The 25,767-nt window shown below is 33.3% G+C and overlaps 1 protein-coding gene across 1 annotated transcript; it reads right to left on the reverse strand.

The window, feature by feature from the left end:
• Positions 1–990: 990 nt before the first annotated feature.
• On the reverse strand, positions 991–20,794 carry LOC132737847 (signal recognition particle subunit SRP68-like; the record flags this gene model as incomplete). Its single annotated transcript, XM_060725207.1, is given in 11 exon segments — positions 991–3,169; positions 6,308–6,439; positions 7,182–7,317; positions 8,087–8,181; positions 10,933–11,154; positions 11,888–12,127; positions 13,680–13,869; positions 15,079–15,161; positions 16,145–16,340; positions 17,327–17,440; positions 20,728–20,794. Coding segments are annotated over 11 exon segments (1,709 nt in total), but the record flags the coding sequence as incomplete, so codon positions are not given.
• Between the last annotated feature and the right edge of the window lie 4,973 nt (positions 20,795–25,767).

Consider the following 25,767-nt stretch of genomic DNA (forward strand, 5'->3'; position numbering starts at 1 on the left):
TTCATGATAAATATCTAAGCTCTAGCTCATTGGAGTTTTTAAAAGAAGATTTTTTTAAGTTTTTACTATAGACATATAAGGAAAATCAGACCCCCGGGGTGGGGCCACTTTAACCCTGGGGCTTTTATTTAAACAAATTTGGTAGACACTCACTAAAAGATGTTTCATGCTTAATATCTAAGCTCTAGCTCTATGGGTTATTTAAAAAATTTTTTTTAAGTTTTTACTATAGACATATCAGGAAAATCAGTACCCCGGTGGCAGGGTCAATTTTTGATCCCAGGGCTTTTATTTGAACAAACTTGGTATACACTCACCAGAAGATGTTTCATGCTTATTATCAAAGCTCTAACTCTTTGAGTTTTTTAAAAGAACATTTTTTAAGTTTTTACTATATACATATAAGGAAAATCAATGACCCCCCCCCCCCCCGCGGGATGGGACTAATTTTGACCCCAGGGCTTTTATTTGAACAAATTTGGTAGACACTTACCAGACAATGGTTCATGCCAAATATTTAAGCTCTAGCTCTTTCGCTTTTTTAAAGCTTTTACTATAACATGAAAGCATTTCATCATATTGTCAACATACTGCAGTAACAGGTTAACTCCGTTTATAACTCAGTAGGAGTAAACCTGTTACTGCACTAAAGTAACGATATACTAAGTTTCTAATGAATTTGTTCCTACTTATAATATTTACAGTTAAGATTGATGCAGTATCTGTAAAACATTAAACAGTAGGGCCCAGGTCGCTCACCTAAGAAATAGGTCAAAAACATCAAAGTGAAGCCCCTATTCACACCAGAAACGAGGAACAGCTTAATGTGAACAATTTTTGTACAAATTTGGTCAAGTGGTTTAGGAAAAGAAGTTGTTGATGCACGGACGGAACATAGACAATCACAAAAGCTTACCTTGAAGACATTGTCCTCAGGTGAGCTAATAAAGAATCCCATAAAACATACAAATTGCAAATGATGACAAATCATTTTCGGTTTAAGAATTTCTTTATTCCTTTGATTTAATTTTTATAAAGATAATTTTCTACTACTTGTATAAAGTCAGACATACAAAAACGACTGACAAATATAGTCAAGCACTCATAGTGATAGCACGTGGTAAACATCTCACACTCTCTCACAATTAAACTTCTTATATGAACACAATTTTATTTACACACGTCCAGACTCAATTTTATTAAATTTAAAAGAAAAATAAACAAGACAAAAAAAATCAAGCAAGAAGATAGATACGCCCAAAACTATTATCAAAATCTGTGTTAGCCATAATACCCCCAAAAAATTTACATAACAAGGTCGTCTTTTTGTTTATTTCTTATATCTACTATAACACTAGTTTAATGTTAAGATTTTTCCATTATCATGCGCAACCAAAATCAGTTGTAACAAACTTGATATGTTTAGTATTTCTTCAAAATTGAGCTTCAATCTATTAATTAATAACATTTAAAGTAAATATCAAGGATCAAGAGCCCATTAGAATGGGTAAATATTGATTAATGTCAAATTAAACAGTAATAAAAAAAACAAATTTACTCTGTTGCGTGTTTTTAAATACAAATTATTAAATTTTTGTCAAAATGTGTGGATGTTTTCCTGAGAAAATACCCACATGTACTCTCGCATACATTTTCATTACAATCCTTTATCTTCAACATCAGAAAAATAATTGAAAAATATAACGTAAATATTACACATTTGCACTTAGCCTGTTTAATAAATCAACACAAATAATATAATATATTTAGTTGATGTATTATATCTGTGATATTATATCTTTCTAACATTTGAAATACATTAGTATACCATGTCACAGTACTTTAATGCTATCCATACATAATTTTCCTAAACTTTTTAACACTAATCCAGCTAAATTGGTCTAAATCACTTGCTAAGCTTTGCATTTGAACTGCCCATTGTAATGATATTTTGTTACAATATCAAAAGTACAAAGATATAGCAGTCATCAATATAAGACTCTCTTGCATGGTGTCAGGGCTTGTTCTAGTGACATCAGCCAGTAATTGCTGTCACTAGCATTCAGTCAGGAAGAAAAGCAAGATTTTTATAATGCTGAATTCAAGTTTTATAGCAGCAAAATCAAATAAATAAATAAATACATGTAAATATCGCACCAAAGTTACCAGCACAAACTATCCTAGTATAAAATGTTCTTCTTGAGTGATGATGATCTTTAATAACAGTACAATATTCATTCAAAAAGTTGGAAATATTATAAAGATATTAGAAAGAGAAAATTTTAATATTACAAGGCAAAAAACCTCAGTCATACAAACAATCACCTTGTCCTTACATAATTAGCATATCAAAAACAATCAAACAAACAAACATATACACTGGAGGTGTTGACACACCGTGACCATTTAAACCAATATAAAACAGTAGTGTTAAGACGGTCGGTATATCACCATATACCAACATTATCTTATCAAAGGAAATATATATACACAAAAAATGTACAGTATGCTATGATCTATCACCAAAAGTTGGTCATTCTTTTTAAAATCTCTATATATCAAAAACAAGAATAAACCTGTATAGGCAAAGTTACATCATCTCACCATTTCAGCCATTTCTATAAGCATAAATAGTGCTTCAATTCCATCAGAATAAATACAATGTCATATAGAAATAAAAAAGGGGCTTCTGTATAAATCACATTGTTTAGGCAACCTATAACTTTAACAAATTTATTTCTAACAATTTTACATACTTTGCATTTGTCATCTTTACTCATTTCCTTTGCAATAAAGGCAGAAAAAGCCTGTCGAATTCTGTGTTTTTTTTACAAGATTTATAATTTTGAACACTTCACTAATTGCCATCTGATGTCTCACAACACATGTGACTAGTGTGTTTTTTGTCATCCTATAATTATCCAACTTCATCGTTTCATTTCTTGCCACCCCAAAGCCAACCTTTAACCATACCAGTAAGACCACTGGGTGCCTTTTTCTGTTCTAATTTATCCTCTAAAGATGGCATTTCTACATGATTCAGGGCCAAATCGAAAAACAAAGGTCTACAAGGTATTGGGGTAAAGTCTGGGGGAAATGTCACTAGTTTTGCCTTTTTGGTTGCTAGGGATGGATCCTCTACATACTGGTCTAATCTTTCCATCAGTGGCTGAAATAAAAATTATAAAATTATAACTCATACAATATTGATTTAAAACTTGATAAATGAACCTTATCAATAAGGCTTTAACCTTTAAAAAGTTGTTTGTTTGTTTTTTTTGGTTTTATCAACTTTTATGTCACACCAACACAGTATCATATGGTGACTTTCCAGCTTTACTGGTGGAAGAAGAACTCAGATGCCTTTCCTTGCATTATTTCAGACACAAACAAGCACCTACGTAGAATCATCAACATTCTGTAAGCTAGTTGAACAGCTTCCTCACATGAAAGTAACCAAAAGTCCCTGTCAGGGCTCGAAACTACATTGTGAGGGGCAAGTGGTTTGAAGTCAATGACATCCACTTAGCAACAGGTAGAATTAACTTGCCTTTACTACAAGTCAATGTTCACATCAATTCAGTTTGATAAAATTTTATTCTATTGGCTGCTAAAGTTTAATATTATGACATAATTAGAAATGTAAAATACATTAAACAAAGTAAGAGGTGCAGTGGGTAATAAAACAAAATTAGTGAATAAATATTATGGGAATATGCACTTTCAAGCACACATATTTCTAAATGCAGATTCAAACTGCCAACAATATAACTGAAAAAAATCACTTCTGTAAATATTTCAAAATTGCTTTGAAAAATATCACTGATGCAGTCAAAACAGAAGTTTCTATTAGTCTTAATTCCTCATTGTTTATACAAATTTAGTAGTTCATTTTTGCTTTTTACTTTCAAACCATTTTAGTCACAAATAACTACTTTTACTAATTCTTTAACATTAACACATATCACTGTAAGGATGGATCAAATTTTTCACACTGGTCATACTTCTCTATTAAAGGGAGAGAATGAGATTGTTTAGAGAAACATTCTAATATGACCCACATGTTTCCCTATTTAACATATAAGGACCAAAAGTGTGTGTAAATATGCATAAAATCAATGTTGACGATCTATATTTAGACATGTGATGTATTCATTTAGCTTGATCAGGTACGGCAGCATTTATTTATACTATATCAGAATTGAAACTAGAAATGTGTCATCATGCCACGGATGCCCCCGCATGCAGCCAAAATTTCAGTTGGTGCATTAATTATTTTTTTCATTTTAAGTTCAAAGCCCTTAAAACTTTTCAATGTTAACACAAACCATTTCCATACAATGTTCAAGGCACTGAAATTATTCAGTCTTAACCTTTTAGAAATAGCATATTGCATATTTGTAGCCAAAATAATGGCTAAAAGAATGAGTGGTGAAACTGAAAGTTCAAAATTTTTCCAACATTCAGGAAAGATAAGTTTGTCTAAAATCATTGAACCATGACCAAATTCCAACTGAAACTGCTTATTCCTAAGATGTATCTATATTATTTTCAAAGTGAAAGAGACATAACTCTGCCAAAAAATCATCAAACCATGACCAAATTCCAACTTGACCTGCCCATTCCTTTGACATATCCATATGTCAAATTAAAGTTGAATATGTGACACTGTTGGGAAGATAATGAACAGAAACTGTAAATTTCATATTATTTTCAAAGTGAAAAGGGCATTACTCTACCAAAAATCATTGAACCATGACCAAATTTGAACTTGGCCTGGGCATTCCAAAAACATATCCATATGTCAAATTTGAGTTGAATATGTTGTACCATTGGGGAGATAATAAACGGAAACTGAAAATTTCATATTACTTTCAAAGTGAAAGGGGCATAACTCTGCCAAAAATCATTGAACCATGACCAAATTTGAACTTGACCTGCACATTCCTTTGACGCATCCATATGTCACGTTTGAGTTGAATGTGTTGTACCTTGAGGGAGATAATGAACGTAAACTGAAAATTTCATATTATTTTCAAAGTAAAAGGGGCATAACTCTGCCAAAAATCATCGAACCATGACCAAATTCGTACTTGACCTGTATTTTTTCATGACATATCAATATGTCAAGTTTGAGTTGATTGTATTGTACCGTTGGGGAGATAATGAACAGAAACTGAAAATTTCATATTATTTTCAAAGTAAAAGGGGCATAACTCAGCGAAAAATCATCGAACCATAACCAAATTCAAACTTGACCTGTATTTTCTCATGACATATCCATATGTCAAGTTTGAATTAAATGTGTCCAACCGTTCTTAAGATAATGAACGGAAACTGAAAATTTCATATTATTTTCAAAGTAAAAGGGGCATAACTCTGCCAAAAATCATCGAACCATAACCAAATTCGTTCTTGACCTGTATTTTCTCATGACATATCCATATGTCAAGTTTGAATTGAATGTGTCCAACCGTTCTTAAGATAATGAACGGAAACTGAAATTTCATATTATTTTCAAAGTAAAAGGGGCATAACTCTGCCAAAAATCATCGAACCATGACCAAATTCGAACTTGACCTGTATTTTCTCATGACATATCCATATGTCAAATTTGAGTTAAATGTGTGCAACCGTTCTTAAGATAATGAACGGAAACTGATGATGACGGAATGACAGAATGACGGAAGGATGGAAGGACGGAATGACGGAACAGGGTAACACTATATGCCCCGGCCATTACATGGCGGGGCATAATAAAAATATATCCCAAGCAGTGATTCTGTCGCTTAATAAAATCACTGTTTGTCGTTCCCACCATTATATCACTCCAGCTATGCCCTCAAGATGTAATTCCTCACACTCGAAACAGTGATTTTATTAAGTAATTAAATCACTGTTGGGGACATATTTTTTCTAAATCCTTTGAAAGATTTTTCAAAAGTAATATCCTAAAACATATCTATGAATTTCATTGGTTGATTTTATTCAAACCACACCAACACAGGTCAAGTGGCAACTTTACTTGTGGAGAATACCACAGTTGCCCATTTGGCATTATTTCAGGCACAGTAGACCATCAACCTTCATTAACCTAGTTTGGTATCTTCCTAACAAAAATTGTTCATAGCAGAATTTGAATCCATATCTGTGATGGTCTAGGGACTTGATGTCAGCAATGTTAACCATTCTACCATGAACTCAAAATAATATCTAATTTTTAAATCAAAATAATTTCTAAAACAAGCTTAAACGCTCTTCTAACACAGAAAGTTATAGAGAATGGTAATTTGTATTATAGTCATACCTTGTTATTCCTTACAGACATATCAGCTACCTGGTCTGTCAATGATTCAGTATCTAGAATACTTGAGGCGTGACACGAGTACTTCAAACTATCTGCCTCCTTTGCTAGCTCCTCTAAATTTTTCACCTCAACCTACATAATATTGTATCGTTTATCAATAATCAACATCTGAACAGGTATTATCCGCTTTTTTTTTGTCAAGGTCCATTACAAATTTCAAATTTACTAGATCAGGCACAAAATTAATGATCAAATGTAAGCATAAGCCATTTAGTTAATTACAAAATCTATACCATGTTAGAACATAGCAACATTCAAATCTATATAATCAATTCATTACAACAATACGGTACATTGCCTCAAATTCATAAGAGTAGTATTGTTATTTATTTTCTGTATATGTAATGTCACAGAAGAGTATGACAATTAAAACAAGTTCAGTATTACAAATGTCCTTTTAAGCATGTCCAGACACAAAATGCTGCCATACGGTGTTTAAAGTCACAAAAGCACTATGAAAATCATTTGGCAACTTACCAATTTTCATTCAAGTCAAGCATTTACATCAGTAAAACTACCTATCTCAGAAAGTTAGCTAATTCTTCATATAAAAGAAAACTGTGACAAAATTTACAAGTCTGCTTCAATGACATTAACCAGTTTGTCCAAGTAATTCAAAATTACAGAACTAAACAAGTCTTCCCTAGTGATTCAAAGTTAGTGACCGGAACCAATCTGCCAAAGTGATTCAAGAAATTGGTTTTAACCAGTTTGCAATTGGGGGAGGCATCTCCAAATTTTTCATAACTCTTTCATGGTAAACAAGTAATTCCAATATCAGTGGTTTTTATTAAATATATCAACACATATGTACCTTATATACAGAATTATTGGGCAGTTTTTTATATTTGCCTATAGCTTCCTGGGCATATTGTAATACCCTATCAAATAATCCTATAGCCTCCTTCCATTTCTTAGCACCAGCATAAGACTGTCCTATATAAAAACATCTGAAATATAAAACAAATTGCATTTAACATAAAATTGAGCCCGTTATGACAAAACCAACATAGTGCATTTGCGACCAGCATGGATCCAGACCAGACTGCGCATCTGCACAGTCTGATCAGGATTCATGCTGTTCGCTATTAGTTTCTCTACTTGTAGTAGGGTTGGTAAGTGAACAGCATCGATCCTGATCAGTCTGCGCAGGCTGGTCTGGATCCATTTAAACCTCTATTCTTTCAGAATAACCTTTATATATAATATTTACTCTCAGCCTGCTTAAATATTTATAATGAAAATTTCTAGCTTCCATTTTTGGAACAGTCTATTATCAATTTAAGAATATCAAAATGATGTTCTTCAGATTGTCAAACTACAATGACAGTGGTGGCATTGGTAAATTACCCTCCAGATCACAACAGTATACCACATTGAACATACTAGAGCAAAGTTCAGCCACCACATTGTTCCTTGGCATGCTGTTAAACAGTTAACCAGTACTAGTTGCCTTCACTTGGGCAAGGAACTGATAACTTCTGTACATGCCAGAGCAGAGGTACAATGCGAATGACGGTAGAAAGGATTTCATGATCAATCACAAAAGTGACTTGCACTGGGTATCGAACTCAAGTTGCCCGATTCACAGTGCAATGCTCTACCTATTGAGCTAAAAGGACAGCTCAAACTTCTTGGACAAACAGTCTGGCCTGCCTTTATACTGGTGGCATTTCAGCTGGGTCATGGATAAGAAATTTAAAATAAACATCTACACACCTAAATGCCTTAAATCCTACAGCTCGTGTACTCATTTCTATACTCAATGACTCATCTTCTTCTATACCATCTAAACTTGGTATTTCTCCTAAATTCTGAAATATATTTTATATACTTAAACATTATGAATTTGCTATGTCAAGAGAAACAGGCTGGGGTACAATCAAACAAGATTAATGACAGGAGACTGTCAAAAAGAGAAACAAGTTTTCTGCTAGTATACATATACTAGGATCCCTAATATTAATAACTATACAACCAGTCTACCGGAAAAAAATCTATTACTGTCGAATAAGGCTTTATATTTGTTTCAATTCATGTCATCCAGTCTAAATTGCACACACACTTTCAATTTGGAAGTAAATAACAACAAGACCAGTCTCAGGTTAATATTGTTGATTCAGTTCAGTTCTTTATTTAATTACATGCCCTTTTATTTGTAATGTTATTTCATACCTGGTCATGAGGGGGAATTATGTGTTCTGCGTAGGCCCAAATAATGAGGCCCTAAAAGGGTTATTTTAGACAGGAATTACTTATACATCTTCTCTGAATTATCTCAGCAGACAATCATAACATATTTTAATGATAAAGGATGTACTAAAATTTAATCAAGACAGTATTTCATTGTTGTAATTTACATGGAAATGCTAAGTAAAGACCACATTAGGAAACCGGTCATGCATAATTTTTTCAAACCAAGGGAGGAAACTCTACATGAAATGTTAATAAAATATATTGTCTGGATTTTACTGGCTTCATGATGATAAAACTGAAACTGTATGACAAAGAACAGAATTTAAATGAGTATCAAACTTTACTTTTACCGAGTTATGATGAATCAACACGATAATTGAGTTGATAATGTGAAATTTCATTACACCACATATATATGCCTCTTCATAACAAGCATGGATACAGTGTCTATTTTTAGTGACAGCTTTGGGTTTTCTTAACGTTGCCATTTAACAGTCGTAGTTCCAGTTTTGATTATTTTAAGATTAATTTCAATTCATGACTTCAATCGAGTTGTCTACACCATTTTTTTCTCTTATAATGCTCCACTTTGTAGACACAATTTTTTAGTCAAAATGTAAAATCTTGTGCTTGATAAAGTTATGTTAACATACATTAGGAACCCAAAAGCAATTGGGTAAAATTCCATTCTTTTTTATGGTTTTAAATACAAGTTATAGCGAAAAAACATCATATTTTGTCCGGTAATATGAAAGATCCCAGTAAAATATAGGAAGAACAAGCTCCTCCTTTAAAATAGCAACTTTTCACAAAAATTCTCAGTTAAAGAGGGTATGACTTAAAAATATAGCTTTCAGAATTATGCCTCCCAGTGTAACAACTGCACCTTGTCAAGATAAGCAAGTATTCCATGTTTCATGTTGATAACTTTTAAAATGTTTGAATAACGGGCTACATTTTAAAGTTTTTCAAGATGACAAGAACATCAACAAATGGATCATTATAGCTTGATGTTTTTTCTTCGAAACAGACAAGCTAAAAGTTCACTGTGTAAAGTGTTAAAATTCTGCAAAAATAAAATAATCAGATTTCAAAATTCCAACAATATGCACTAGGTGACTACCTGGCATCTGATATGCCCCCCAGAACCACTACCCTCCACCCAAAACAAACCTAAACAAGAGCTGTCCGTAAGACAGCGCGCTCGACTTTTTTATTGCTTGCCAATAAAAAAAGTTTTTGCAGTAAAAGGCAATACAAGAATCTCTGTATTTTTAAAGTGAACAATGGCCATGAGCATTAAGATATTTAGTGAAGAATTATTTTACTGAATTGTGTGATACCCTTGAACACTGCAGCAAAGTTTGAAATGTTTAAGTCAAAAGAGGGCTGGTAAGAAAGAAAAAAAAACTAGTTGTTTGATACCCTTGAATATTACAGCAATGTTCTTATGACATAATTTATGGTAAAGTGAACAAGTGGATAGGAATGAATTTTTTTAGATTTTTTAAGTTTTTTAGTGCTTGCCTATAATACAAAACATTGACAGTTAAGGGCCATAATTCAAATAAAATCTTTGACAGAATTACCTTCTCCTGGACATGTTTGGGAATCATGATTGTAAACAAGTATTCCAACTTTCAAATTAATATCTCAAACAGTTCAGTCAAAAAGTGGACTGGTACTAAAAACTTAACCAAGATTCTAAGTCGATAAAAGGCCTTAATTTTTAAAACAAATCCTTGACAGAGTTACCTTCTCTTGCGTACAGATGGGGGTAATGATGTGAAATAGCATTAAAAGTTTCAAAGCAATATCTCAAAGGGTTAAGGCAATAAGTGGATTTTACCCATATTCAATGTATTTTCTAAGTCAAAAAGGGGCATAATTCTGTCAAAAACCTTGACAGAGTTATGTCCTCTTGTCTGTTGATGAAGGTCGTGATGGTAAACAAGTATGGTCAGTTTCAAAGCAATACCTCCAATGGTTTTGAAATAAAGTGAGGTGGTACAAAAAACTTAACCAAGCTCAATACACTTTCTAAGTCAAAAAAGGGCCATAATTCTGTCAAAAACCTTGACAGAGTTATGTACTCTTGTCTGTAGATGGAGGTTATGATGGTGAACAAGTATGGTAAGTTTCAAAGCCATACTTGTAATACTTCTGAAATAAAGTGGGGTGGTACGAAAAACTTAACCAAGGTGTGACGCCAACGCCGACGCCGGGGCGAGTAGGATAGCTCCCCTTTTCATAGAAAAGTCGAGCTAAAAAAACAACTATATGATTTTTTTAAAAGAACATTTTAGTAAATTTTAAATCATTTAAATAATATTATGCTTAATCTGATTGGAATATGTAAGGAACAATACCTGTATCATAATATCATATAGCCTAACAAGATCTTGTGGTTTGGTGACTTTCCTGCCTTCCTCGACCTGGCCTCCGGGCAGGTATAACTTGAGGTTTTCTATTAGGAGTAGATTACGCTCTATCGTCTTTGTCAACTTAATATAAGTCAGGTAGCTGTGTAGGTAATGTGCATTTGAAATCTTTCCATCTATAGGCTGACCCCGCAAAGCTAACTTAAAATTCTGTAAATGTAAATTAATATGGGTACTGCAAAAATAAACTTTAATACATAAATAAAGGAATTTTTAAGTTCTGAAATAAAGAAAATATAAAAGACCTCCTAGGCAGTAATAAAATGTTTATGCATGCCTCAAGTTGAGTCAAAATATCAATGAAATCAAACTTGAGAAAAATGTACTAAGATATTAGGAAAAGCAAGATTCAAGTAATTATTTACACTTTATGTGTGATTAATGACTGATTCTTTAGTATGTAAAACTATATTTCTGCTGCATAACTATCACAGTAAGGGCTATTTTTGCATATTTTGACCTCTTTTTGGTAATTCATGTGAGTTGTTAGTGTCACTGATAATGTGTAAATTGCTACCTTTTGGTTTCTTAACATTATTCTTTAAAATACATTTTCAAAATTTTCACGAAAATTAACATGAATCTGGAGGCAGACTGTTTTAAGATACGACTACTTTGCTTTAACAATGTTGGCCACATTGTTTTTACTCATTATTCAATTAATTCAGTTACAGCACCTTTATCAATTAATTCAGCTTTATTCTTAAAAGTATTATAATCATATGACAACATAAAATGACAGTCAAGTTTTGTTTAAAAATCAATCTGATGAAATCAATTTCATTTTCCTTTTAATTCCTATACTTTTGTAATAACTACATTAAAGTGCTGTGAAAGACTTATTTTTTTTCATAGAGAGTAAAAAATATCAACAATTATTTACCTGATCATCATGTAGTGCGTCTCTAAGATATTGTTGAGCTTCTATACACTCTTTCAATATACTCTCATATATGGAGATTTTATTATCTATACCCTCCGCCTTCTCCACTTCTTCTCCACTCTCCTGTAGATTGAGCAGGAAAAGTCGAACCGGTTCACTCTTCACTGGAACTGTACGACCTTGCCATGTCACCTCCGACAGCGTCGCTGCTTGCTTTTCTCTCGTCTGTGATAACAGAGTCTGTCCACAGAAAAATGAAGCAATTTTACAGTTAGTAACAGGCACAAGCAAATATGATATAAACAAACAAAACTGCACTATATAATTAATAAGACCACATGATCTCTTGCTAGAACATTTAATACCAGACAATGAAATTGAAATAGATTATAATTGATCATATGTTTCCTACAAGATATGATACAAGAGGGCCATGATGGCCCTGAGGTCGCTCACCTGTATATAGGCCCCCAGAGCGGGGCCAGTTTAAACCCCAAGGATTTTATTTGAACAAACTTGGAAGACACCCATTAGAAGATATTTCATGATGTTAAGTTTTTACTACACACATATAATGAAAAATAATGACCTTCCTCCCCCCCCCCCCCCAAGGGCTTTTATTTGAACAAACTTGGTAGACACCCATAAGAAGATGTTTCATGCTAAACATCTAAGCTCTAGCTCATTTGGGTTTTTTAAAAGAAGATTTTTTAAGTTTTTACTATACACATATAGTTAAAAAGAATGACACCCCTTTGTGCGGGGCCAGTTTTGACCCCAGGGTTTTATTTGAACAAACTTTGTAGACACTTACTAGAAGATGTTGCATGTTTAATATCTAAACTCTAGCTATTTGGGTTTTTTTAAAGAAGATTTTTAAGTTTTTGCTATACACAATTAAGGAATATCATGACCTCCGGGCGGGGCCAATTTTGACCACAGAGCTTTGATTTGAACAAACTTGGTAGACACCCATTAAAACATGTTTCATGCTAAACATCTTAGCCTTAGCTCTTTGAGTTCTTTAAAAGAAGTTTTTTAAAGTTTTTACTATATGCATATAGGGAAAATCAATGACCCCCGGGGCGGGGCCACTTTTGACCCCAGGGCTTTTATTTGAACAAACTTGGTAGACACTTATTAGAAGATGTTTCATGCTAAATATCTTAGCTCTAGCTCTTTGGGTTCTTTATAAGATGATTTTTTAAGTTTTTACTATATGCATATAGGGAAAATCAATGACCCCCTGGGGCGGGGCCAATTTTGACTCCAGGGCTTTTATTTGAACAAACTTGGTAGACACTCACTAGAAGATAATTCATGCCAAATATCTAAGCTCTACCTCTTTGGGTTTTTTAAAAGTAGATATTTAAAGTTTTTTCTTTCGGTTGCAGTTCTGCATGGAATTAAATTCTTTGAACAATTTTTAAAGGTGACCACTAAAGGAACCACCAAAGGAACATTCCTGTAAAGTTTGGATGAAATTGGCTTAGTGGTTTATGAGGAGATGTCATTTAAAGTAAAAGTTTACGGACAGACGGACACCGGACGAAAAGCGATCACAAAAGCTCACCCTGTCCCTATGTGACAGGTGAGCTAAAAAATATACATGAAAAATATGTACAGCCTAACAGAAGCTTGATTCCAGCATGCTCGGACTGTAAAAAAAACTGTTTCAGAGCTATGTTGCTGCTCAATTAAAGAACATTTTTATGCTGGGTCATACTTTATGTCAACACAAAAATTTCCCCTAGCAACCTGTGGTGACAAACTGTACAAAGTAAATTCTTACATCAAGTTCTCCTAACATGAAATCGCCAGCACCTGCTTCACGTCTCATCTGCATCAGATCCTCGATGGCAGTCTCGTCTCCTATATTATATGCACAATATCGAATGTTTGGCTCAATCTCCGACACACGCTGTAGGTAAAGTGTCTGCATTTCTTCAGAGAAAGCCTTTGCTAGATTCTCGTAGATTGTTCTGTGAATTAAAGTATATTCAACATTATTATCAATTCGAGAAAGCCTTTGCTAGATTCTCATAGATTGTTCTGTGAATTAAAGTGCATTTTAACGCATTATTGAAGTAACTTCTAGTTTAACAATCATTGTAAAACTTGAATCTTTGAAAGAATTTATTTTAGGAAGAAAATAATTAAATAAGAAAAAGAACAAGAGCTGTCGGTAGGACAGCACGCTCGACTATTCTAAGTGCTTGATAGTATGACCCTCCAATTATGACCCTAAGTGCATGTGTAAAGTTTCAAGTAAATATCTTTGAAGACCTTTAACCTTTAACCAAAATTTCAAAGTTTCAAAGGGGCAAATAATTCTGCAAATATTGCAGGCAGAGTTATGCAATTTTGCAAACTGATGTACATTGTTACTATAAAAAAGCATTTTAAATTTCAATTGAATATCTCAAGCAATAATTGAGATATTTGACTTTACAAAAAAACTTTAACCAAAATTTCTAAGTTCCAAAGGGGCATAATTCTGTCAATATTGTAGGCATAGTTATATAACTTGTCAATCTGATGTACCTTGTTACTATAAATAAGTATTGTAAGTTTCAATTGAATATCTCAAGCAATAATTGAGATATTTGACTTTACAAAAAACTTTAACCAAAAGTTCTAAGTTAAAAAGGGGCATAATTCTGTCAATATTGTAGGCAGAGTTATCCAACTTGTCAATCTGATGTACCTTGTTACTATAAATAAGTATGGTAAGTTTCAATTGAATATCTCAAGCAATAATTGAGATATTTGACTTTACAAAAAACTTTAACCAAAATTTCTAAGTTAAAAAGGGGCATAATTCTGTCAATATTGTAGGCAGAGTTATCCAACTTGTCAATCTGATGTACCTTGTTACTATAAATAAGTATTGTAAGTTTCAATTGAATATCTCAAGTAGTAATTGAGATATTTGACTTTACAAAAAACTTTAACCAACGCAGACGCCGACGCGGACGCTGACGCCGACGCCGACGCCGCGGCGACTACAATAGCTCTCATATTCTTCGAATAGTCGAGCTAAAAACATATATTTTTAAAATGTAGGTCAATATTTGGTGTATAACCTTTGAACTTGAGCTAACTTGATAATCCCTTTACTTAGTTTCCCTAAAAATATCACCATTCATAAAAAATAACCACACATAAAGTGTGTAATTGGCTTAACTTACTTGACACTGCCATAACTTTCTATAGCTGGCTTCCATTTCTCAAGTTCAAACTCTAAACTACCTCTCATATAATGCCTATAAGCCTGAAAATAATATACATCATTTATCAACCTATAAGTCTCTCAATTCTGTAAGGATTATCATGTATATTCTTTATTGTCTGTTTAATATTTTACTGTAAACAATACAAATCAAATTCACGCAGCATGCATCCCTGTTTATGCTTATTTTCATGATTAGTTTGGAAATGTTTAAGAAAAAAAAATATTGTGTGAATAAAGAAAGTAATTTACACATTACAAATGGCACTTACAAACCACATACAATTAAAGAAAAGAGGTCAAATTTTCACACAGTAAAATAATGGGATATATACTCAGCGTTTTTTTCCTCTACTTTGGGAATGGTGCCAGTACCAGACTGATTGGGAAAAAATGCGTTATTTTGACTAAAATTGGGAATTTTTTTAATGCATTTTTTCAGCTACAAATGAGATTAGACATCATGAATAAAGATAGCTTACAGCTTCTACTGTCCAGATAGAACTATTGAGTGGTGATTTATATGAATATGTTGGATTTAAATGATTTTAGAAAAATCACTTTGCCTTGTGGGCATTTTGAACAGTCATTTTGGGAATTTAACATTGGCAATTGGGAATTTTAATGTCTATTTTCTATTGGGAATGGTACCGTTTTAGGGTAGTAGTTATATAAAGAAAAAAAACACTGATACTGCAAAATCAATAAAAAATAACATGTAAATTATTATTTGAATATTATATATTTTTTTTTACTTTTCTTAAAACATTAAATCATTTTTCACAAGTTAATTTATTAAAAAATATTTTGGCTCGTCTGGAGGCATACAACTTTTAAGCTTTTAATGTGTCATCAATAAAGGAAATGATTACTTACATCTTAAATGAAACCATACAAATTTGAATGATTTTCTTCTGGTTAAGAAACAACCGATGCAATTATGTAGTTATGATGTGAATATCGTTAGTTCCCTGAACCTTTTTTCAGACTGTATTATATAAAACATTATTTCAAAGCTTTCTTACCTGACTTTCTAGTTTAGTTCTTGCATCACACTTGTCATGTTCACATAATGTATAAAGTTCCTCAGCGTAAACAACTGCTTTCTTCAGTTTGGAGATCATATGGAAGCGCTTACGAGGTTCTGTGTTTGCTTCCGACTTTAACTGCATGGCATAAGACCACGCTCGTTCAGCAGAAAACAGAGGCAGATGCACATATCTAAATGAAAACAGTTCAGTGATACTGAATATTTAGACTATGACTGCATATTTTTGAAATTATTTTTTTTAACTTTATTTTGAATTTGTTCCTATCATTTTTGAATTTGTTCCAGCCATTTAGGTAAGGAGACAGCAAATATTATGAATACAACACTGTCAAATATCAATTAAAAAGAAATATCAATGTTGCTAGGAAACCTTGGAATGTATAGTTAATAGCAAACATTTTTTTTAGCTGCATTACATTATCAATTTAAATCTTAAAGGAGAACCCATAAAACAATCTTGCAGCTAAAAACTGACTTGTATACCACATAATTACCTTTTTATTAAAACTCATAACAACTGTTGCTAAAAGCTCTGTCAATTATTCTTATATAATATCAAATCACTGCAAATATTTGTGCACATTATGTAATCATTAAAAGATATGCATTCATTTTTTATTGAAAAAATTGGCTAAGACTTTAAAGAAAATAAATTTATAATTACCTTTCATTAAATACATGAAATGTTAGATTCGGTAATATCTTTATAAATAATGCTTTTTGGAACTTACAATATTGATAAATCTCAATTTGAGCATCATATTTATGGTATAAAACCATAAAAAAAATTGTGTTACAGGATCTTTTACAGTCTACTGTTTACTGTGTTTTAAATTGATTGTCTGTCAACTTCTGCAAAAATACTAAGCTTGTTTCTTGGAACATTTCCCTATATCAACATCATAATTCATCAGACTACTTTAAGCAGGACTGGCAAAGTCTGATATTGACTTATTTGTCTGTTTTTATTTGAAGCATTTTGTAACTTATCTATGTGATTTTCTTAAAAATAACCAATTTATTAGTACAGACTATGGGACAGCCTGTGCAATACCGACATTTGATTTTGACATCCCTATTAGAAATATAACCCCTAAGAAATTAAGAGACATCCATCAAATTATTTATCATTGAAAAAGAAAGAAGAGTAAATTACCTGACATCTTTGATTGCATCCATATTTATTTTCTTGGGATTAACTCTTCTCTTATCACCTTGTGGAAAGTGTAGAGACTTTCGTATTCTTTTGATGCGCCTTGAACAGTAACCCCTAACAAACACAATAGGTAAAAAACACCAATAAGAACATGAGCTATCAGTGTAGGTAGCAAATATACTTTAAAATGTTTAACGTTTAACAGGGTGTCTTTATGTTTTAGTATTTATATGCATGTAAAGTTCTGGCATCTGTTGGTCATCTTCTCCCCATACAGCCAACCATTAACACCTTTTACTGTTATTATATCACTCTTTATAGATGTACTTCTTTTATTTAGTTTTTGTTCGTTTTTCTTTGAATTTATGTTCTATTTTTCCTTCTTAAAAGGGAAACCACTTAGGTTTCTTGACATGATGGGACTGGAAGAATTTTTTTGAGATAAATGTTCAATTTGATGTAGGTCTAGACTTGTAACTTGTGTGCAAACTTTCAGATCATTCGCTCTCTGTTTTTCCTAGAATATTTATTCTTATGTCCCAGCTGATCTATGTAAGAAATTTAAATTTTATGTTTTAGTCCTTCGGACTTCAGTGGAGTTCCTTCAAACACAAACATGTATTTGAAACAAGAGGGCCATGATGGCCCTGAGGTCGCTCACCTGTATATAGGCCCCCGGAGCAAGGCCAGTTTAAACCCAAGGGCTTTTATTTGAACAAACTTGGAAGACACCCATTAGAAAATTTTTCATGATGTTAAGTTTTTACTATACATATATAATGAAAAACAATGACCTCCCCCCCTCCCCCCTGGCAGGGCTAATTTTAACCCAAGGGCTTTTATTTAAACAAACTTGGTAAGTTTCATGCTTAACATTTAAGCTCTAACTCATTGGGTTTTTTAAAAGAAGATTTTTTAAGTTTTTACTATACACATATAGTTAAAAACAATGACACCCCTGGGGCGGGGCCAGTTTTGACCCCAGGGCTTTTATTTGAACAAACTTTGTAGACACTTAGTAGAAGATGTTTCATGCTTAATATCTAAACAGTAGCTATTTGGATTTTTTCAAAGAAGATTTTTAAGTTTTTGCTTTACACATATAAGGAAAATCAATGACCCCCGGGGCGGGACCAATTTTGACCCTAGGGCTTTTATTTGAAAAAACTTTGTAGACACTCACTAGGAGATGTTTCATGCTTAATATCTTAACTCTAGCTATTTTGGTTTTTTTCAAAGAAGATCTTTAAGTTTTTGCTATACACATATAAGGAAAATCAATGACCCCCGGGGCGGGGCCAATATTGACCCCAGGGCTTTTATTTGAACAAACTTGGTAGACACCCATTAGAACATGTTTCATGCTAAATATCTTAGCTCTAGCTCTTTGAGTTCTTTAAAAGAAGATTTTTTTTAAAGTTTTTACTATATGCATATAGGGAAAATCAATGACCCCCTGGGGCGGGGCCAATTTTGACCCCAGGGCTTTTATTTGAACAAACTTGGTAGACACTCATGAGAAGATGTTTCATGCTTAATATCTTAGCTCTAGCTCTTTGGGTTCTTTAAAAGAAGATTTTTTAAAGTTTTTACTATATGCATATAGGGAAAATCAATGACCCCCTGGGGTGGGGCCAATTTTGACCCCAGGGCATTTATTTGAACAAACGTGGTAGACACTCACTAGAAGATGTTATATGCCAAATATCTAAGCTCTAGCTCTTTGGGTTTTTTAAAAGAAGACATTTAAAGTTTTATCTTTCGGTTGCTATGGCAACCAGAGTTCTGCATGGAATTAAATTCTTTGAACAATTTTTAAAGGTGACCACCAAAGGAACATTCCTGTGAAGTTTGGATGAAATTGGCTTGGTGGTTTATGAGGAGATGTCATTTAAAGTAAAAGTTTACGGACGGACGCCTGACGGACGCCGGACGAAAAGCAATCACAAAAGCTCACCCTGTCACTTTGTGACAGGTGAGCTAAAAATATTTATACTGTTGAAAAACTGCTCGAATTCAAATGCATGCCATAATTCAAAGAAACTTGTTAGCATCCACTTGTCCTACAGCTAAATGCAGGGTACAGTAAAGACTGTTTACAGTGACCTTCGATGGGAGAAAAGAAAAAAGGTCATTATAGACAGGGAGTCACTGTGGGCAGTCTCTATATAATTCGGATATATGAACATATCATACCAATATTTTGTTGAAAAGCAGGATAGTACCATACTAAGGGTTTAAGTTAAAATTGCATGTATAATTGGTTAAGATTATAAACTACACCATAACATTAGTATCTAAAAGTTACATATTCATTAAAATGTAATTTATATTGATAAATCTGTTTGTAAAAAAATGTTTAATTTCAATTTTACTTATGAGATGTTACTGTAGAGACATTTAATTTTGTATAATCAACCTGTTTACTTTACGGAGTTCAATGTATTAATAAAACATTAGATACAAATCTCCACATAATTTCTACAGATAAGTGCTCCGAAAAAAATTAACAATCGAGGTTTCAAACATAACCACACCTTTAAGACGTTTGGCATTGTTTATCTTTACTCGCCAAAACACCGCAGAAATTATGTATATGCATGTGTCATTAATCATTTTATCGGCGAAAATTGATTGAATTTGTCGCCATATTGTGTATTTGTCAACAAACAGCCACAGTGTATTAGCGTGTCGCCGATTGGTCAATGCAAACTGCCGTAGATACAACGCGCGTTCTGATTCGTCAATCGCATGAATACGTAATGAGAAAGATAAACATAGTGAACTCTTGCCTTGCGGCGTGTATTGAACTTTGTTGATGTTGACACGCGTTCTTAATTAGCGGATTAACGGTAATTGGTTGTAATTGAGAGGTAAACAAATTATTAACAGACCTAGCGGCGTAAATAAGTATGACGGAAAATTATAAAAATCGGGCGACTGAAGCAAAGTCGCTGATCCGAAGGCGACTTCTTCGCCAAAGTCGTCACCTAGTTCAAGCCATGCTCCCCTTGCAAAAGTCGCTGTTCACGGCTCAAATACCGTAACGGGTGACTAAATCATGGTCGTTGTACGGACTAGACAGGGAGTCGCTACATACAGACCATTTATATAGTAAATACTGTTCGGCGCACCTAACTATGGTCACTATAGACAGAACGTCGCTATATACAGGGGGTCGCTAAGACAGTCTTTACTGTATATACAAACTGCTGGTGCCAAAATTCTATGACTTTACCATTTAACTAATTGACTTTTCATGATACTAGTAGAATTGGTGAGAGCTGGTACATGCAAGTTTCCAATATGGTGCAAACAACATTCCTGTCTCAGTGTCTGTGATATTTAATGTTATTTTAATTGTTTACATTTACATACTTTACAGTTTTACTTTGACTTACCTGTATCTCTGGAAGTCTCCATGTCGAAGCCCATGTTGCTGTTGTGCTTCCTTAATAATCTGTAAAACTGGAATGAAAAATTGATATACACATGTTAAACAATATAATCACCCAGATGCTAAATAAATATCTTTAAGTGAATGTAGATCAACTTTACTTTAACTCTATTTTCATGGTTGAAACAGCTTGCAAAATTTAAGTGAATTTTGAAAATTGTGAGTGTTTATATGTTTCACTCATACATTTTTGCAAGTCATTTTCATTAAAAGAAAGAGCACCTTTTATGTGGCAAGGGCATTGGCAGGATCTGTGTAATTTCTAAAGACTACATGTAAGCTGTAGTATATATAAGCTATTAGTAATATATGGGAGACCTCGGTTCTTTCATTTAATCAGGAACTGACCCACATACTTTAATGTCAAGTCAATTTAAGTTTGTGACTGACCCGATAGTGCTTTTGCAATCGAAAAAACATCTGCATCATTAAAAGAAATGTTCAATGCCCGTTTAAAAGTGATCAAGGACCCCTGTTCCACGTTCGAAACTTTTTGCTAATTTTATGTTTGCTACATCAAATTCTACTGTATTAAAGAGTCTTCATAAACAAACAAGAGGGCCATGATGGCCCTGAGGTCGCTCACCTGTATATAGGCCCCCCAACCGCCCCCCCCCCCAAATGTTGCAAGGCCAATTTAACCAAAGGGCTTTTATTTGCACAAACTTGGTAGACACCCATAAGAAGATGTTTCATGCTAAACATCTAAGCTCTAGCTCATTGGGCTATTTAAAAGAAGATTTTTTTTTAAGTTTTTACTATACACATATAGTTAAAAACAATGACACCCCTGGGGCCGGGCCAGTTATGACCCCAGGGTTTTTATTTGAACAAACTTTGTAGACACTTACTAGAATATGTTTCATGCTTAATATCTAAACTCTAGCTATTTGGGTTTTTTCAAAGAAGATTTTAAGTTTTTGCTATACACATATAAGGAAAATCAATGACCCCGGGGCGGGGCCAATTCTGACCCCAGGTCTTTTATTTGAACAAACTTGGTAGACACTCACTAAAAGATGTTTCATGCTTAATATCTTAACTCTAGCTATTTGGGTTTTTTCAAAAAATATTTTTTAAGTTTTTGCTATACACATATATGGAAAATCAATGACCCCCGGGGCGGGGCCAATTTTGACCCCAGGGCTTTTATTTGAACAAACTTGGTAGACACCTATCAGAACATGTTTGATGCTAAATATCTTAACCATAGCTCTTTGAGTTCTTTAAAAGAAGATTTTTTAAGTTTTTACTATATGCATATATAGGGAAAATCAATGACCCCCCTGGGCGGGGTCAATTTTGACCCCAGGGCTTTTATTTGAACAAACTTGGTAGACACTTATTAGAACATGTTTCATGCTAAATATCTTAGCTCTAACTCTTTTGGTTCTTTAAAAGAAGATTTTTTAAGTTTTTACTATATGCATATAGGGAAAATCAATGACCCCCTGGGGCGGGGCCAATTTTGACCCCAGGGCTTTTCTTTGAACAAACTTGGTAGACACCTATGAGAACATGTTTGATGCTCAATATCTTAGCCATAGCTCTTTGAGTTCTTTAAAAGAAGATTTTTTAAGTTTTTACTATATGCATATAGGGAAAATCAATGACCCCCCGGGGCGGGGCCAATTTTGACCCCAGGGCTTTTATTTGAACAAACTTGGTAGACACTCACTAGAAGATGTTTCATGTCAAATATCTAAGCTCTAGCTCTTATGGTTTTTTAAAAGAAGATATTTAAAGTTTTTTCTTTCGGTTGCCATGGCAACCAGAGTTCTGCATGGAATTAAATTCTTTGAACAATTTTTAAAGGTGACCACCAAAGGAACATTCCTGTGAAGTTTGGATGAAATTGGCCATGTGGTTTATGAGGAGATGTCATTTGAAGTAAAAGTTTACGGACGACAGACGCCGGACGAAAAGCGATCACAAAAGCTCACCCTGTCACATTGTGACAGGTGAGCTAAAAAGATACAGATAAATGTAACATTTTAACAACTTATTACACTATAATCATAAAATTAAGAAAACAACACAATGAAAAAAAAAATCATTTTATAAACAATATATACATTAACTGTCTTATCTTCACAGTCACTTTTCAATGTTTATAACAGATTGTCTTTCTTTAAATAAGTGTAAACATCAATGTAGAAACAAAACAAGATGCTGACTCATTGAAAAAAAAAACAGCGTAACAAGTGTCTCACTAGGATTTTCAAAATAGGAGTTCTGAGACTCCCAAGCCATAAAAGGTACGAGTTCCAAATAATGTTGACTATGGTAAGCCATCTTTGCTGCATTTATGCAATTGATGTATATGATGAATAAACAGAATAAGGGGTGAGGGAGTCAGAAATTGAACAGAGAAAAAAAGCTTATTTAGGAAAATGGTTATACTCCCAAATTGGAAACACGGTATCATAAAAAAGTGATTGAAAAGATCTTATATATAATTTACCCTACATCTACAGACAATTATGCTGTTTTCTTCCTGATTCACTCCACACCCCCCCCCCCCAAGTATGTGATACTGGCAAATATCTCCGTCTCAACTAATGTAAGCAATACCTTAAGTAATTTTAATTCATAAACTACATTTTAAGTGTTATAAAACACATTTTAACAAAACATAGGTTCATTTTGGTTACCTTTTTTAATTATAAAAAGCGGCATCACGAAAATATGTGACAAATGAGATTTTGTCTGTTTCCTGCAAAAGACATTCTAGTTGTTGTTGATTTTGATTATATCAGATTAAATTTTTTTTTTTATTATTTTAAGATTGTTATTCATCAGCTTTTTCAAGATGCATCATAAAACAAAAATTAAAAATTTATAATTTACGGCAAAATTTACCGTTGATGGTGTAAATTTTTGAAGAGACTGGATATTTAAAAATTTCTTTGAGTCACCGGAAACTTATTATCAAACAGCTCATTGACATTTTTAGCTTCTTGAAAATTTATTAATTTGACGGTAACAAAGTATTTCTCGGACAACTTGATTTTTATTCAGCCATGACTGATAGCTGACGGATTTTTACACAGACTGACATTAATAGCACCCTAAAAACAACCTGTTAATCCATTATCACACATGCTGATTGACAACCGTTGTGTATTATTTAATTGTGGAGGCGGATACTACAAGTGCTACACAAATGATTGAAAAAATTAAGCACTACGGTGACTTTTATGGCACAGCAGTAAGATTGATTTGGAGATTAAGGCACAGCGGGAGAGCAGTGCTCAAAGGGCCTAAGGAAAGGCCTGAGATAAGAATATTTTATTACAAATCGACAGCTTGGTGTGAAAGGGTCGTAACTCCTTTACTAAATATGAGTTATAAACCCTTTTGCACCAAGCCCTCGAAATGTATTACATCTATATTATCCATAGAAATGATAAAAAATGTTTCAGTTTATTACTCTTTTTTTTGTTCCCATGAAGAAGTGCTTGGTAAAGCAAATGAGTGAGTCTGATATGAATTACTTGCATGTTTACATTTTTATTTCGCTGTCAAGTAGCTAACATCCTAATGTACATGACTTTTAGGTTAAAACATTTTTAAACTAAAAATTTTGGTAGAATATTTCATTAAAATACAGATCCGCTATTGGCTATGATCTACTATTGGATAACTCAGGGCTTGAGCTAGTCAAAATTTTAGGGAGAAGTGACTTCTCCCTCCAGCTGATTTAGGGAGAAGTGAGGAGACTTTAGGGAGAAGTTGGGAGACATATTAGGCGTCATCTGGAGAATTATAAGCTATGAAACTTTACATACCAATAAAGAAATAAGAAACACTTCTCAAATAAACAATTCTACTATAAATCTACTTTATATAAATGTATACCAATAGCAAACACAATATTACATGAGTGAAAGTTGAAAATTTGGAAAAGCCTGAAAACCTTTATTCATGATCATTTTTCTACATAATCTAATAGTCAGACATGATGAAATTTGTCACACACAAAAAACCTGAGCTTCAGACATATGCCTGAAAACTTGCACCCATGCATATCCTGTATACATGTTGTGAGTATGTTTAGTTGGGCAGAGCAGTGCCACTTGCCATTGGCAATGAGTCAGACTGGTCATCATCTACAATTTTCCTTAATTGATTTGCCCACAAGCCAGAATGTAAGAGACATTTAATTTTGTATAATCAGCGTATTAACTTTATGGAGTTCAGTGTATTAATAAAATATTAGATACAAATCTTCACATAATTTCAACAGATTAGTGCTCCGAAAAGTTTTTAACAATCGAGTTTTTCGAACATATTCACACCTTTAAGATGTTGGGCAGTGTTTATCTTTACTCGTCAAAACACCGCAACAATTATCAACAATTATGTATATGCAGGTGTCTTTAATCATGCAATCGGCGAAAATTGATTGCATCTGTCACCATTTTGTGTAAATGTCAAAAATTAGCAGCAGTATGTTTGTGTGTCGCTGATTGATCAATGCAAACTGTCTCATATACAACGAGCGTTCTGATTCGTCAATCGCATAAATACATAATGAGAATGATATACATAGTGAACTCTTGCCTTGCGGCGTGTATTAGAATTTGTTGATGTTGACACGCGTTTTTAACTAGCGGATTAATGGTAATTGGTTGTAATTGAGAAGTAAATAAATTGTTAACAGACCTAGCATCGTAAAAAAGTATGACAGATCACAAAAAAATCGTGTGACTTCAAAATCGCTTTGAAGTTTGTTTTAGGCGAAGTCGCTGATCCAAAGGCGACTTCTTCGCCCAAGTCGCCCCCTAGCTCAAGCCCTGTAACTGTTGAGTAACTCACTGTATTTATTATTGTTTTAGGTTATTTATTTAGAAGTGGCTAGCTGTAAGGGGACAAATGTGTGTTCTTGGTTAAAATACTTGTTTAAAGACACAAAATATCATATGCATTTTCAACTTTCATGTAATTTTGAAATGTGCCGTACGGCTGGACAATACAGTGT

This window comes from Ruditapes philippinarum, unplaced genomic scaffold, assembly GCF_026571515.1.
Source record: "Ruditapes philippinarum isolate M1 unplaced genomic scaffold, ASM2657151v2 ctg125_1_1_1_1, whole genome shotgun sequence".
NCBI lineage: Eukaryota > Metazoa > Mollusca > Bivalvia > Venerida > Veneridae > Ruditapes > Ruditapes philippinarum.